Below are 17,185 nucleotides of genomic sequence, written 5' to 3'. Positions count from 1 at the left end.
TTCATACAGTTTAACGTCGTACAAATATTTATGTCCGGCCGTTCTGCAGGATAATTTCCTCCGAATGGAATCGTTAGAGCCGTTAATAAATATCCTCGAGCTTCGTTGAACCCTTTAACTACACTTCATTTCTTATTTTCAATTTCCTTTTCGTTCTTTGTTCACTTTTGTCCGCGTTACGTGGTTCACGTGGAATCTACGTAAACAACGACAAGAGAATCTTTTCATACAAAATCCATATTTCTTGCAGTGTGTGTAAATTCGAAGAAACTCCAGGAAATATCGAAGAAAAGTTAATATTTCATTTTTGTTCATAAAATTCGAGTGAAATCGTACTCCGCGGCTCTACTTCCCCTCGAGATGTTCTTGCACGTCTGAAACGTGTCTCGGCGAAGTTTCTTACCTCTCGACGGTTCAAAATGACCGTCTGAATGCAGCCCACGAAGCTTGCGGTCGTTTTCATCTTCGGCGAGTACATGTCAGTGGACGGCGCGCCGCCCAAGTAAAGATTTAGCGGCAACGATAGCTGCGTGAAAGCGCCTGGCGCCAGGATTTCCTGCGGAGGATCGTCCTCGACCTCGAGCGAGGCCAAACGTCCGGTTCTCGACACTCGCACCTCCACCCATTCGCCTAGACGAACGAGATTCTCGCTCCTGCAATCACGAATCGACCTGTCATTCCATTCAAGCCTCAATTTTCATTTGTTTATTTTACGCGACATACTCGTTAAGATATGGAGTCGCGAGTGAATGAAAAAGATCGGATACAGTCGCGGAAGCTGAAAGGAAAAAGGTTCGCTGTAAAGCAAAAGAAGAGGAGAATATAGGTATTAATTTACTGTGTAATTTATAAATTTATATATTAAATAATAGCAAACTAAGTATTAATAAAATATGACTAATCATAAGCATCAAGTATAAAGCGTGAATAGTCACTGTGAAACTGTCACACAGTGTGTGAACTAATATGTGAAATAATAATGATCGAAACTTAATAATTATTGAGAACTTCATTTTCACTGTAATTTCCGTATTTCAGAAATTCTGCAGCCAGTTGAGAATTACACTTGAACGCCAAAGAATTCTTTAGAAGCAACGATAAGCTACAGAGTATAATAAAAGCCTCCCCACGGTACTCCCCTAATCACCTCAGAAAACACGCGCGCCTCTCAATGCTCTATCCCGCGATATTAACGCAAGAATCTGCCTGCTCGTGATGGAAAATCTCTTGGCAGACAGAGGGAGTGGATTTTCGGTCCCGTTGCTTAGGGTGAAAAGAGGAAAAGCTCGACGTTTCCCGTGTCGCGTCGTAATAAAGCGCGGTTGGTTATGGGGCGAGTCTATGGGTAGGGAAAAAACCGGTTACAATGGGCGTCTCGCCGCCGTGATTTTCCGGTCAAACGTCGTGAATGCGAATGAAGTTTGCTCATGGCTAATATTTCGCTGCTCCAAGCGGTTACCACGCGGACGATCGGTAAGGGTGGAAAAGTCGTCTATTGAACGGTCCCGTGAGCCGGCACGGTGAAACTTTCTCGAATCGAATGTTGCGTGACTCTTTTAAAAGTAAATTCACCCAATCAAATTCAAATTATTCCAGTTCTTCTATTCTATATACTGTTTTTTTTTTTTTTTGTTACATACGTTATCCCCTTGACGCTCACATTTTTCTCAACTTGATATCCCAAAAAAGCTCAATTTAATATTTTTTTAATTATTTCTTAGGCGTGTAGCAATAAGTTTCCCACTTACTTACAGTGCTGTAGCTTACAATTTCACCATAAGATAGAAAGGATAGCGCAATATGAAAGGTGAAAGAAAATAATTAAACATAATTGCACTCTTTGGAGGATTAGTTGTGCACGCGTAAGACACTATTCTAGTCTCGAGTGTAATTTTATAGGCTCTCGCAATGATTTCTTTACAAATTTTTGTGCACATATTTATTTATGTTTTCAGAATATTCGTCACATTTTCTGGGAGAAAATAATCAAAATTGACTGAATCATAAGTTACTCAGTACGCTCACTTGAAACAGAAAGTGTTCTACTGTCCTAAAAAGAAGAAGTCGAATATTCACGAAAATATTCTTATATACCGTGTCCGATGAATATTTTATCACGCGCAAAAAATGCTTCTGTTCAACAAAATATTCCCCGATTCCCTCGCGGTTGGTTAATATCGAGAGAAAAGAGAGAAAGGAGAAAGAGCGCAAGAGGATTTCGAAGATTACAGAGTCGCGAGGGTGAAAATAATGGCGTCGGTAGGAACGGTCGTCATGACGAATGCGAACGAAGTTTGCCCACGGATATTATTTCGCCGAGATGTGGCCGTGGAATGGAAAGATCGACGTGGATAAAAAGGTTGTTTATCAAAGGGTTTCATAAAGCGGGCAAATACCAGCCGGTTTGCTTCCGTATGTAAAACAGAATGATGTTCGATTTTCGCGAAAGTAAAAACACCAGCTCGAGTCATGGCCGATGTTAAATGAATCGAGATTAATTAACGGGAAATATTTTTCCGCCTGTGGAACCGCCGCTTTTCTGCGCTGCTATTGTAACGAGAAGCGTAACATTGTTTCGTCGTTATAAATTGTAATTTAATTGTCGAAATGTCTGCCCGATAACAGGCCACCGTATTCGCTGACGTATTTTCGAATCGAACTTTCCGTTCGGTTCGTTCGATTTGGTGAAAAGCAGCGTTTTCCTCTTTTTTTTCTTTTACCGGGGCAATTGTCTCGTTGCGGCGGCTTATGCGGCTTGTAGGGGACTGTCCTGAAACTTACATCATAAGTTTTACAACACTGTCGCAAAATACTACATCGTGGATGAAGAAAAACTGTATTGCTGTGTGCTTGTACGACGATACGGGAAGATTCTCCAGGTAACGTCTCAGAGTAACGGAATCTGTTCACCGTAGAAGAAGAAGAAGAAGAGGAGGAAGAAGAGGAGGAAGAGGAGGAAGAGGAAGAGGAAGAGGAGGAAGAGGAGGAGGAAGAGGAGGAAGAGGAGGAGGAAGAGGAGAAGAGGAGAAGAGGAGAAGAGGAGGAAGAGGAAGAGGAAGAGGAGGAGAGGAGGAATTCCTCGGAGGAGCAGTGACGTTCTTGTTAGAATACAACGTTACCAATTAAAAATAATTTTCCTTCTCCTTGTTCTGCGAACTTTTTTTGTCTAAGAAAAATTGTATCGCTGTGTGCTTGTACGAGGATACGGGAAGATTCTTCAGGTAACGTCTCAGAGTAACGGAATCTGTTCACCGTAGAAGAAGAAGAAGAAGAAGAGGAAGAGGAGGAGGAAGCCGTTGCGTTGAATAATTATTAAGAGGGAAACTATGGTGGAGACAGACGTCTGTCGTTCTTATTACCGAGTACGGTAATCGTAAATATTCAGGTTTCATTTGCGTAACACACGGAATGGTTAAGATCCTGTGCTAAAGAATTAGAATTTAACAGAGCGTAGGTGTTTAGTTACTATTGCTGGAATGTGTGAAGTCGAGGAACCACGGTTTCTGTAATTAAAGTATGCAAATTGAACGATACGAATCGTTATACATATACTTTCCAGCAAGACACACTTTTTTATTACAAGTAGCAGTTTATTTCAATTTTTTTGTTTTAAAAAAGACGTATTACTACGTCAGCTGTAACTATCTACAGTTTTTAACCCTACTGCGTTCTTCGTTTTGACTGTACACTTAAGACTTTTGGGTCAAAAGGGGCCTAAGACCTTAAGTGTAATAATTTTTGTTTCCAACGCGACATATGAACCTGGACAATAAACGTTTAAAATAATGTTAAGGAAGGTAAACTTGATAACAGCAAAAATGACTAAAAATATAAAAAGGCGGTGGGTTAAGAAAGACCCGAAGACCGCTCTAGGGTTAAAAAGACGTACACTGGCGTTCGTAAGCATTAAGACACCCGTTATCTTCCTACAGAAAGTATTACCATTTTTCCTTCTTTTTTTAACTCATAATTTTTTAAGGACTGTTTAAATTCGCTTCAAAATCAGTGGAGTGTCTCAATACTTACGAACAGGAACGTACTACGAGTGTATAGTTAAGTGTATTACTTCGAGATATAGTAAAACGTCGGTGGGACGAGAAACGGAATATTCAAACTAAAAGTCATTCCCTATTCAATCCCCTGAATTCGAATAAGGATTTTCCGCGGGCAAGGGGGTTAATCCTGGTAACGAAAACAGCAAAAATGAGAAGCTAACCGGACCTGATTAGAATCTCTGATCCGTCGAGGTCGCGTCCGCGCGCGCACTGATTTTCCCTCATGAATATTCAGCGGCTTAATTCGCGATGAGGCCGATCGACACCGATACATCGTTAGCTGGCGATAGGACGGATTAAACGATCGGTTGGTTCTTTCGACACCGACGTCCAGCTTCGTTAATCGATCGCATCGCGCATAAACTCGTTATACTGCGTTACAAGCGACGTAATCAACGCGATCTCGTTCGATTCCGGCCATCGCGCATCGCGCTTTGCACGTACCGTGCCGATGACCCCCGTGAAACGCAAGGTTTCAACTTTCTTTCCTCTCTCTTCCTTTTTTCATTTCACGCTTTAGTTTTAATTGCGTTCGGTTAGCCGTCAGACGAATCGAGAGATTCGGCGAACGATAAGGGAAATGGAAGATCGAACGGCGGAGCTTTCAATGTGACACACGAGGAACGATATATTTAGCGGTTTTCATTCAGGTTCAAGGAGTTGTAGGAATTGAAGTGATTTGTGGTAATTAATTTCGATGGAACGTAGTGGAAGACTACTTTCGTTCTAAAAAGAGGTGAATTTAGATGAAAAAAACAAGTGGAAAATGTAGAATAAGATTTTTTTAAAAAGGCTAGCAGAAGATTACGATCACGTGATCGAGAATAAAGAAAAATTAAAAACTCTAAAGTAACATCGATACACATTTTCAAAATATGTAAAATGGAGCTTACGAAAGTTTGTCAAGTCGAAACTTTTTTATAAAACCACATATTTCCTTTGTTACACAGTGTCATTGTTAAATTTCTTCGATCGCCGGGAGCTGCATGCAATATTTATCGAATTACAATTCCACGGTACAAACAAGTAAATGAATTCATTGTATATTTTCCGATTGTACGTTTACCTGCAAATTTGAATGGTTAGAAAGCCGCGAAATACCATTGAATCTGCGTTTCAACAGAAGAAAAAAAAAAACAAAAACAGAATAAAGATCTGAATACACTTCCTTGAAGCCCTATCAAGCCACGGAGCACTCTAACCACAAATCAAGCCACCACCTTCAACAAATTAAAACACGCTTCCCCATCCAATCAAGCGGTGAACGAGGTACCCATAACTGGCCGACCCACTTCCCTTTTTCACCTCGTACGCTAGTTCCCGATAAAATTACAATATCCGCTCACCCATTGGTCGTTGGTTGAACGAGGGTCAGCATGCAAACGACTCAATTAGACAGGGTTTGAATTGAAAGGAGTTACGAAGGAAATTGAAAGGAACGAACTCGTCTAAGGGGCTCTATGCGCACGTGTGTACTTGTACCTACGTGTACAGGGTGTCCGGTTTATTCACTGGTCTCTCCTCAGAAGAGGTGATTAAAAGCATCTTCTATGAACGTCGTGTCAGAAATCAATAGTTAATGAGATGCAAACCTTCAAGTTGAGCGAATGTCCATACGTTCAAAGTGTCTGGGAAATAGAATGGCAAGAAGATATTCCAATTGTGTGATATGAAATTAAACAAATTTCTGATGCTGTGAATTACACGAAACTGAAAAATTGATACGGAACGACGTGGGCACAAATTCACACTCTGGACATTTATTATAATTTTGCGACGTAAGTTACGTCTCATTAAGTATTTCCTTTGGGTATTTGAACTAAATCAAAAATAATTGTCCACAGGACATTCTATTCCGAATTTTACTTCCCATTTTACCTTTCAAAGTAATTAAAACGGTGTAAAGATTGTCTTGGGTGCGTGAAGAAAGTTAAAGAGACCAGTGAATAACTGAACACCCAGTATACCTGTGTGCACTTGCGCGGAAGGAACATCGAAGGAAGATTTCGCGTGCAGAGCATCTAAAAACGACTTACCTCAATGTAGCCGGGCCTGTTCCCAGGTCAAAGGTGAACTGAACATGTCCCGACGACAGGTACAACGCGATGAAGTCACCGGTAGCGTCGCTGTGGTGGCCATTGTAAAGTATAACGCCGTCTGCGGCGGTTGGTTTCAACGTGACAGCCAATTCCAACCAGGATAGCGACGTGTCGGCCAATCCAGGATAGCGCAGATAAGAGGATCCGTTGAACGACGGCACCTGCACTCGGGCAATTCATTTGCCACGGTTATTCCAACGACTTTTCGGAGATTCCTTCCTCGAGGGAATCTTTTTTGATACTCGAAAGGACACTGTCTTTCTTCGCAATGGAAAAAATTGAAGATTTCGATAAGACTGTTTTTATTAATAAATTTCGAGCTGCTCCCTTCTTGCTGCAAAGTTTTTAGCTGTTTAAGCTTTCGTTTCTTAAATTTGTTTTTTCTGACGTTGCAACGATAAAATAGCAAAATGTGGAACGAGTAAGAAATATAGTAAATTGTAGATAATTTTAAGTATCACTAGGGACTACATTGCTCGGCGGCCTTGAATAGATAATTGATTACACGTGAACTATCGCCAGTGACTTTTTCCTTTGACCCTTCAACTATTGAATACATCGCAGGTACACTCATGCGAGACACCAAGTTAAAAAATGCTCGTTTTTAGATTCTGGTGATAAAACATAAAAATTACATAGGTACTGGTAATGCACGCTAAACTTTAAATTAAATTTCTGAAAAATCGTACATAATTTGTCAGTAAATCCCCAATGTGAGCTTCAATCCTTCTCGAATGATTAAATACACCACTTTCCCTCCTCTCTTCTCCAAAGCACCGTGAACACTGAGATAAACAAAAATGTCACTTCCAATAATTTTCATAGATACACCGATAAGTAATACTTATAGCCCGGTTTTAAAGGAAAAACTTGTTTTCCCTGCTCGACGCTACGTAACAACCACCTCTGTCGTACACCAATTTCACTGCATGCGCGCTAATAAACAATCTGCCAAGGAACAAAAGACTACTTTAATTTTATTGGCCGTAATAAATTTAACCCCGCCATAACCGCCTTTCCGGGCAACACATAAAACCAATATACTTCTTTATTAAGATGTCACTTCTGCTCCGAAAACACTTTCGAAAAACACCGTGTACCCAGGCCGTGGGAATTAAGTGGTCGTCGTTTTCCTCGCGCGGAAAACCTGTGGAGCTCGGGAAAACAGCGTAAATCTCGCGATGTTTCATCGGCGAGCAAGAAAAATCGCGGCCGTTAGGACGCTCGGAGTTGCCCGTTTTCCCCTGCAACGTCTTCTTCCTCCAACGTGTTCGAAGTCGTCTGGCAACGACATTATTTCACCCGGCCGCCTGGCCCCCGACCCGTTATTTTTCTCGTTATCTCGCGGCGTCAATTTCCGAAATGACGTAGTTACCGAACAGGAAGTGGCGGTGCTCCCGCGCCGCTTCCCACGTGTAGATACAGCCAGTAAATTAAACGCAGTTGCAGCACGTTATATCCCCCGCATAAATCCCATCGGCGCGTTTCGTTACACCGTGCCCGAAGAAGAAATGGATACGCCCCCGGCCTCCGTAACTATAACGAGCCGGTGAACACGAGAGAATGGATGTAACGTTCTTCGGTGAAATTTAGCTTCAACAAGGGAACCAACCGCTGATGGAAGGAAAAATTATACGCGTGCTGTAGCGTAATACGCGGAGAACGAGCTGCCCTATTTTTGAACACTTCATTTGAATATTTCCTGCTCGCCAATTTTATTGGCGGATTGGATAGGGGTGGGTTGTGTTACTTAACCCTTTCGCGAACACTGGGATGTATATTTCTTGCTTGAGTGTTCGGAGAAAAATTTCCTAATCTGATAATTAGAATCCCTTAATTTGGGATTCGGTGGGTAGATAAATAAGGGATTCTTAAAGAAACTATTCAGCCACGAAATATGTGAAAAGTGAGATTAGGTTAACCCTAACTAGTTACTCGCAAATTTTAGTTCTCGCATGAATTAGTTTTTTTTTAAGAATTTGTTGTTTATCTACTGATAGAAATTGAGACCAATTTTTGTTCGAGCACTCGAGTGAAATATGTGAAAAGTGAGATTAGGTTAACCCTAACTAGTTACTCGCAAATTTTAGTTCTCGCGTTGCAGCGTAAATAGCGTTAAAACTTGACGAACGTTCATTTAACTGTTTTTTATTCACGATAAATACACTTACAATTTTTATGCAATACGTTAATGTAATGGAAAACCTGCAAAACAAATATTTGATATTTAACAATTTCAGTTATTTCGTTGAACCCAAAATTGTATACGAAAAAAAACCTACGCCTCGTTCATGCGGGTAAAGGTTACAGAAGAAACCTTGGCACAAAATATTTCAAGGCGAGCAAAATCAATTGCAGTCGCTCGAAGCGTGTAACGCCGTCGCAACATTATCCATCGTCGATTTTATTCCCAATTTTTTACGGCTGATTTCCTACCCCGCCGTGCGTTTCAATCACACACGAAACTCGTCTACACTCTGTTCCTCTCCCTCTATTCTTACTCCTGCAACAGCAGCAACCCGCGTTGTCAGAACCGGAAACTCTCTTATCTCCCGCGATGTTCGCCAGAAGAATGCGCACGCTCGCCGAAGACGGGGATGAAGATGAAGATAAGGATAAGGGAAATTTTTATGATTTATAACGGCGAGAAGCGAGCAGAGGAAAATAAGAACGGTGAAAAAGAAAACAAACTTTTTTAAGAAACTTCTCGAGTAGAACAATACACAGGCGGAGAAAGAGCTCGCGAATAAGACCGAACAATGAGGTGGAAGAGTTTACAAGATGATAAAGTAAATTACAAGTGGGGAATGATTCGAAAAGATGAATTCTGAACGAAGTATAAGTAAGTGCGTATAACAGAAGAAGAAGAAGAGGAAACTTGAAATATCAAAAAGCTGAAACGTACAAGAGCAGAGTAGAAAGAGTATCAATTTTAATCGCCTAGGTATATACCTGTTGGCGTTCAAATTACTGCTCAAATGAACCGGAAGTAATACCGACCGACAAACCGGTACCAATTTTATCAGATCCATCTCCACACGCGTCTACGCTGCGCTTTAATGCCTCCGCCATTGTTATAATCGATACCGTGCAATATATATACATATATATATATATACATAGCAGCGTATAATCCATGGTGTATTTCGACGTACACACGTGCGTGCACATACGTGAAGTGGCGTCTGCGGACGAGAGGACAAATTGATCGGTATTATGCTCGGTGCTCGTTCCAACTTTTCCAAAGCGGAAGCGACGATGGTAGTACCACGCTGAAGGACGGTTGGGTGGGGATGTGGAAATAAATAAAACGACGGTGGAAAATTTCTGTCGAAAATTTCAATCGGGGAAAACCGGCGAGAAAGGAAGAAAAAAACACGTCACCGCTCCGTTTAATTCGATATATATATACCTAACTATAAAATATTCCCGTTACGTCACACGCTTTTAATCCGCTCGAAATCGACCAGTCGCGCGTTTCAAGACTTCAATGCGAGGCATTCCGCGCTGGATGTAATTAAGCGTGACACTTTGCACACGATTACCAGTCGCACCGTCGATACTAACTGCGATTTCGAGGGTTTCTTCAAAACGTTCTTTCGCCCGGCAAATCGTCGTGCCTTTCGTAATTTCACGAGATCTATCTCTCGGGTCTCTCTGTTCTCTTTCGGACGAGCTTCTTTTTTTTGTGAAAAAAAAAAATCCAACGTGACTTGGAAATGTATTTCCAAGCGATTGAACGTGCCTCATTTCTTCTTTTCTCGTTTTTTCCCCTCCCCACTGATTAATTTTTCTTTGTGGCATTCTCATTTGATTTTGTTTTCCCGTGATTTTAATATAGCGCACGTAGCGACGCGTGCGTTTCCGTGAAAAGAGGGACGAATAAATGAACAGTCGAGTGGAAAAGTCGAGGTTTAACATTTTTATTGATATTTTTCAGTTATTTACTCCGGGCTTTAATTATCTATATTCGGCAAATATTTGCGGGGAAATATTGTATCGTTTCAATTTTTTATTATTTTTTTCTCTGTTGCCTTCTCGGTTCCTTTCGATCCCTATAAACAACCCTTTCGCGAATGATCTGTTGACACAACTTTCGACTGCATTTGAAACTCCTCTCTCTCTCTCTCTGCCTCGGAGGAGGTGGAGGTTTCCTGCTTGCACTTCAAAATTACACGGGAGAATTAATCAATCGCGATAGTTAAAGAGGAAGGAGCTCCCACCGCTTTGAAAGCACAGCTTCGGAGGATAAATAGCCAAGAAGGAGGAAAGTTAACAAACATCGTTCGAAATCCAAACTCGACCCTCGAAAACCCTCGATCGACTTTTCCTTTAATTCCGTACAATACACATCGTCGACGAGTCCAATGGAATTTTCCGAGGTAGAACGCTATCGGCGGCGACTTCAAAAGCTCGCCGCGGCGCCGTAACCGCACGTTCGCGCCGCGATAAAGGTTTAAACGTAAAGTTTACGGCGAACTCTCGAGCCTGGTCAAGATTTAATTAATCGGCGAACGTTACAGAGGGGAGGGGAGGAGGAGTATTTCAAGTCGCGTAATAGTTAATCGTTCGTGGCTTTGACATCGAAATCGCGCCGGGGAAAACTAGTTTCCATCGAAATTCGTAACATTGTAATTTCACCCCGTGTTATTACTCTCGTTCTGCGTTTGATATTTCCCGACACCCCCCGTTCTGGACATTCTTGAAAAATCGAAACGCCAATTTCGACAGTCAATCAACGTTTCCGGACTTAACTCTGCATTTAGGTTCTGAGTGCTTATTTTATAAAAATTTTAATACCAGGTAATTTAATCAATTTGTGAAGTTAGTATTAAATGTAACTTCATTCGCTTATTTCACAAATTTCATAATATTTGCATAGGAGGAAAAGTGGTGAATTTAGTAATTCGATTAATTTCCGAATGTCCAATATTTTCTATATTTGACGTTTCAGTTTCACGAGAGAATCGATGGTTGAGAAATTCACGTTCTCCTTGGCAAATTAAAAACACCCCGGTGGACGTTATCAGGGACAGAAATAGGATAATAGAAAATTCTCTGGAGCAGCAAACATCGTGGCTCGTCGACGGTGCGATTCCTTTATTACCGCGAGAAAAACGGAGGCAAGATTTCAGTGGGGCCATTTGTCACATCGAAGGAGCGACGATAAGCAAAGCGAACGATCCTTTCCACGTCGCGAGAAAATGCTTTTCCTCGCGGGATCTATCGAGTTGCTGCTCTCTCGCATAATACAGGGTCACTTTCCTGTACAGGCCCGTGGGATCTTCTTATCATTGGGTCGTAGCTTTTACTCGCGAGAAAGGAGAGCAGGGCAACGACGCGACGCCTCGCGTCGCGTCGTGTCTCAAACCATAAGCGTCGTCAGGAATGGTCTAGATCCTGCCAGCGCTCGTGAAATTTTTCGAACGCCACGAACCATTGTCCTCGGTGAATTTAATCGCTCTTCACCTACATGTTCTGATTCTTCTTTTACACGAGATAACATGTACCTTTATATACAGTGTGTGACAAAAGTTTTCCACCCAGATAGCAAAAAACCTTTGATTTATGGATTGACATTTTTTTTAAAAATTGAATAATGCAGTCATTTAATTTTTTTTAAATAAATGCTATATTTGAATTAGTAAGTATACTTGATTAAGGATTTTTCATAGCAGATGCTGAAAGTTACCTAGCATGGTTGTCAATATATTTTTTTTTTTTTCATACCCCAGGGAATTTTCTGGGTCTGGAAACATCTCTTACACACTGTATTTAATAAATTTATCGTGCAAAATATTTCTCCATATTTTCAGTGGCACATGATAGTTCTTGTAAGTGGAACATCGGAACATCGATCGCTCTATTCCCTCAAAACTTCTCTGTCCGTCGTAACGATACTCACCGTGGTCCACGAAAACTCCAGACCCTGCTATAAATCTTGTTCGAGTTCATTACACCGTAGGATATATTTACCTGCAAATCCACCCTGGTTTCGCAGAGATCGCCGGTGTATCCGAGGGGGCAGAGGCAGACGGCTGTGTCGCCTCCGGTAGTCAAGCATTTCCCGCCATGGGAACAGGGAACCTTGCTGCATCTGTCCGCCGTGCACTCCTCTGCAACGACAATAAATCAGTCGGATCAATGTGCCGCACGATCGAGTGCGTCAAACGGCGACGACACATCGGCACCCGGAAATCTCGTTTCGCGAAAAATCTTCGATAAAACCGACGTGACTGGCGGCTGTTCGCGTATTACCCGGCCGAAAAATATCAGTCCTTAGCCCGGTGTAGCATTCGTTGATGGTATCGTCGGTGTAAATATTTGACGAAAATACGACAGTTTTCGTTTTCTCCCTCTCTTTCTTATTTTCTGTCTACCTAGCTCTATCTGTTCCTCTTTCGTTTTTTTTTTCCTCTCTTTCTCACTCGCTCTATTTCTACTACTCTTCTTTTCTGTCTCTCTAGCTCTATCTCTCCCTATTTTTCTCTTTCCTGCTCTATCTCTCCCTCTTTTTTGCTTGCTCTACCTTTCCTTCCCCTCTCTCTCACTCGCTCTATCTATTCTACTCTTCTTTTCTGTCTCTCTAGATCTATCTCTCCCTATTTTTCTCTTTCTTGCTCTATCTCTCCCTCTTTCTTTTTTGCTCTATCTCTCCCTTCTCACACCCTTTTTTCTCTTTCGCTCTACCACTCATTCTTTTTCTCTTTTTTACTTGCTCTACCTCTCCTGTCCCTCCCTCTCTCACTCGCTCTATCTCTACTACTCTTCTTTTCCGTCCCTCTAGCTCTATCTCTTTCTCTCCCTATCTCTCCCTCTCGTCTTTCTCTCTCTCGCTCACCTATCTAGCTTTTTCTCTCCTCTTTGCTCTACCTCTCCTGTCCCTCCCTCTCTCACTCGCTCTATCTCTACTACTCTTCTTTTCCGTCCTTCTAGCTCTATCTCTTTCTCTTTCTCTCCCTCTCGTCTTTCTCTCTCTCGCTCACCTATCTAGCTTTTTCTCTCCTCTTCCTCTCTCGCTTGTTCACTGACCATGTTCTCCGGCGGTAAGCACCGGAAACTGGCGAGATGTCTGCGAAATTATCTTCCGCTGTGCTCGTTCGACTCTATCGGAAATTTCTGACGAACGAAAAGGGCGGTGGTTCTTTTTTTCCCACCTTGTCTTTCTCTTTTTTCCGCCACTTTTTGTCCCTACCGAGGGACGAGCCCGGGGTTGCGGCTCGACCGAACCCGAGCCTGTTGAAAAATCGATGCGACGCTTGTCGATTTTTCGATCGTCGAAACGGCGAAAAATTGACGACGTGCTCGATGCCTGTGGCACGATTTCCTCGCGAAAGGGTTTGTTGCATTTTTTTACCCCCCCATCGACGTCGCGTGACGCAGTTTGGAAATGAATAAGTTGCTTTGCCGGGAGAATTGGACGGGAGTTGTAGAAATATTGAACATTGTCCGTTCCTTCGTTCGTTCGTGCTTTAAATCGTTAGCTTAAATTGAAACTTATTTCGCTAGATGTGCACGAATAGGGTCAGTTGGGACCCTGCTGTGTTTCTGATAGAGAATAGAACAGAAAGAAAATAGTTCAAATAAACACCTTACTCTTTACCTACAAATATTCTTGCAATATTAAATTCAGACTTTAAATAGGATTTACAAAACATCAAACAAAATTTAATTATACCCTGATAACCAAAAGGGCGTACGTACTTCTGTCAAATAATTTAATTTATTCTGCATTTAATTTAACCTTCTTACTTCTAAATTCTTTACTGGGATTCATGAAACCTTCTAAAATTCCTTTACAGTTCACCAATACAGATAAACGTTATCTCGATTTTTCTTTAACTGATTGCTTAAAAATGAAGATATTTCGGAACTTCCTGATAGAAATGCGTTTTTTAAGCTCCTACTTGAAAACAGCCGAAAAGTGAACAGAAAACCCCCGTATAACTAATCATCCCCTTATCTCAGTAAACCATCCAATCCCAGGAGAGAATATTTCAATTCCAATCATTCCCCAACATTTGCATCCGATTCTATCAAAAGAAACTTCACATGGAGCCGTATCTTCGTTCGTCAGACATCAAAGAAAAAGCGGCGAAGTAACGGTGGGAAACGAAGCTGTAAAAGTACAGTAAGTACGCACAGGTTTAAAAGAGCCGAAAGCAGGCAAGAGGTCGAAAAGGGAAAATTACGAAACTCGTTTCGGCGATCTTTCTCAATGTCGCTGGCGTAATCTGCAAAAAAAAAAAAAGGTAGAAGAAGTCCGGAAGCCACATATCTGGTTCGGTTTCCACGTATTCGAGACGAGAAGATGAGACGTCGCGCCGGATGCAACGGCACGGAAACGATTACTTTCGAAATAACTCGATTCCGCGGAAATTAAAGTTAAGTTTCTGTTCGCGAGCGTGAGCAGTTCTCTTCAATTCGGGCTTTTCGTAACGTGTTCCGAAGGCTACTTCCGCTTTTGCACTTGGCCGCGTAGCAGCGAATCCCCCCCCGAAGAAGAAGAAGAAGAAGAAGAAGAAGAAGAAGAAGAAGAAGAAGAAGAAGAAGAAGAAGAAGAAGAAGAAGAAGAAGAAGAAGAAGAAGAAGAAGAAGAAGAAGAAGAAGAAGAAGAAGAAGAAGAAGAAGAAGAAGAAGAAGAAGAAGAAGAAGAAGAAGAAGAAGAAGAAGAAGAAGAAGAAGAAGAAGAAGAAGAAGAAGAAGAAGAAGAAGAAGAAGAAGAAGAAGAAGAAGAAGAAGAAGAAGAAGAAGAAGAAGAAGAAGAAGAAGAAGAAGAAGAAGAAGAAGAAGAAGAAGAAGAAGAAGAAGAAGAAGAAGAAGAAGAAGAAGAAGAAGAAGAAGAAGAAGAAGAAGAAGAAGAAGAAGAAGAAGAAGAAGAAGAAGAAGAAGAAGAAGAAGAAGAAGAAGAAGAAGAAGAAGAAGAAGAAGAAGAAGAAGAAGAAGAAGAAGAAGAAGAAGAAGAAGAAGAAGAAGAAGAAGAAGAAGAAGAAGAAGAAGAAGAAGAAGAAGAAGAAGAAGAAGAAGAAGAAGAAGAAGAAGAAGAAGAAGAAGAAGAAGAAGAAGAAGAAGAAGAAGAAGAAGAAGAAGAAGAAGAAGAAGAAGAAGAAGAAGAAGAAGAAGAAGAAGAAGAAGAAGAAGAAGAAGAAGAAGAAGAAGAAGAAGAAGAAGAAGAAGAAGAAGAAGAAGAAGAAGAAGAAGAAGAAGAAGAAGAAGAAGAAGAAGAAGAAGAAGAAGAAGAAGAAGAAGAAGAAGAAGAAGAAGAAGAAGAAGAAGAAGAAGAAGAAGAAGAAGAAGAAGAAGAAGAAGAAGAAGAAGAAGAAGAAGAAGAAGAAGAAGAAGAAGAAGAAGAAGAAGAAGAAGAAGAAGAAGAAGAAGAAGAAGAAGAAGAAGAAGAAGAAGAAGAAGAAGAAGAAGAAGAAGAAGAAGAAGAAGAAGAAGAAGAAGAAGAAGAAGAAGAAGAAGAAGAAGAAGAAGAAGAAGAAGAAGAAGAAGAAGAAGAAGAAGAAGAAGAAGAAGAAGAAGAAGAAGAAGAAGAAGAAGAAGAAGAAGAAGAAGAAGAAGAAGAAGAAGAAGAAGAAGAAGAAGAAGAAGAAGAAGAAGAAGAAGAAGAAGAAGAAGAAGAAGAAGAAGAAGAAGAAGAAGAAGAAGAAGAAGAAGAAGAAGAAGAAGAAGAAGAAGAAGAAGAAGAAGAAGAAGAAGAAGAAGAAGAAGAAGAAGAAGAAGAAGAAGAAGAAGAAGAAGAAGAAGAAGAAGAAGAAGAAGAAGAAGAAGAAGAAGAAGAAGAAGAAGAAGAAGAAGAAGAAGAAGAAGAAGAAGAAGAAGAAGAAGAAGAAGAAGAAGAAGAAGAAGAAGAAGAAGAAGAAGAAGAAGAAGAAGAAGAAGAAGAAGAAGAAGAAGAAGAAGAAGAAGAAGAAGAAGAAGAAGAAGAAGAAGAAGAAGAAGAAGAAGAAGAAGAAGAAGAAGAAGAAGAAGAAGAAGAAGAAGAAGAAGAAGAAGAAGAAGAAGAAGAAGAAGAAGAAGAAGAAGAAGAAGAAGAAGAAGAAGAAGAAGAAGAAGAAGAAGAAGAAGAAGAAGAAGAAGAAGAAGAAGAAGAAGAAGAAGAAGAAGAAGAAGAAGAAGAAGAAGAAGAAGAAGAAGAAGAAGAAGAAGAAGAAGAAGAAGAAGAAGAAGAAGAAGAAGAAGAAGAAGAAGAAGAAGAAGAAGAAGAAGAAGAAGAAGAAGAAGAAGAAGAAGAAGAAGAAGAAGAAGAAGAAGAAGAAGAAGAAGAAGAAGAAGAAGAAGAAGAAGAAGAAGAAGAAGAAGAAGAAGAAGAAGAAGAAGAAGAAGAAGAAGAAGAAGAAGAAGAAGAAGAAGAAGAAGAAGAAGAAGAAGAAGAAGAAGAAGAAGAAGAAGAAGAAGAAGAAGAAGAAGAAGAAGAAGAAGAAGAAGAAGAAGAAGAAGAAGAAGAAGAAGAAGAAGAAGAAGAAGAAGAAGAAGAAGAAGAAGAAGAAGAAGAAGAAGAAGAAGAAGAAGAAGAAGAAGAAGAAGAAGAAGAAGAAGAAGAAGAAGAAGAAGAAGAAGAAGAAGAAGAAGAAGAAGAAGAAGAAGAAGAAGAAGAAGAAGAAGAAGAAGAAGAAGAAGAAGAAGAAGAAGAAGAAGAAGAAGAAGAAGAAGAAGAAGAAGAAGAAGAAGAAGAAGAAGAAGAAGAAGAAGAAGAAGAAGAAGAAGAAGAAGAAGAAGAAGAAGAAGAAGAAGAAGAAGAAGAAGAAGAAGAAGAAGAAGAAGAAGAAGAAGAAGAAGAAGAAGAAGAAGAAGAAGAAGAAGAAGAAGAAGAAGAAGAAGAAGAAGAAGAAGAAGAAGAAGAAGAAGAAGAAGAAGAAGAAGAAGAAGAAGAAGAAGAAGAAGAAGAAGAAGAAGAAGAAGAAGAAGAAGAAGAAGAAGAAGAAGAAGAAGAAGAAGAAGAAGAAGAAGAAGAAGAAGAAGAAGAAGAAGAAGAAGAAGAAGAAGAAGAAGAAGAAGAAGAAGAAGAAGAAGAAGAAGAAGAAGAAG

At 40.6% G+C, this 17,185-nt stretch overlaps 1 protein-coding gene across 1 annotated transcript in view; it reads right to left on the bottom strand.

The window, feature by feature from the left end:
* Positions 1-17,185, bottom strand: part of LOC108572105 (pikachurin) — a 272,858-nt gene that overhangs the window by 4,843 nt on the left and 250,830 nt on the right. Inside the window, exons 8-10 of the mRNA XM_017934297.1 lie at positions 12,131-12,270; positions 6,092-6,315; positions 404-653 (exon numbers count right to left, since the gene is read on the bottom strand). Of these exons, the coding sequence (XP_017789786.1) occupies positions 404-653; positions 6,092-6,315; positions 12,131-12,270 (614 nt within the window). The remainder of the gene's footprint in view (positions 1-403; positions 654-6,091; positions 6,316-12,130; positions 12,271-17,185) is intronic.

This window comes from Habropoda laboriosa, unplaced genomic scaffold, assembly GCF_001263275.1.
Source record: "Habropoda laboriosa isolate 0110345459 unplaced genomic scaffold, ASM126327v1 scaffold110, whole genome shotgun sequence".
Classification (NCBI taxonomy): domain Eukaryota; kingdom Metazoa; phylum Arthropoda; class Insecta; order Hymenoptera; family Apidae; genus Habropoda; species Habropoda laboriosa.
The sequence above is the reverse complement of the archived record's forward strand: the minus strand, read 5'-3'. Positions and strand labels throughout refer to the sequence as shown.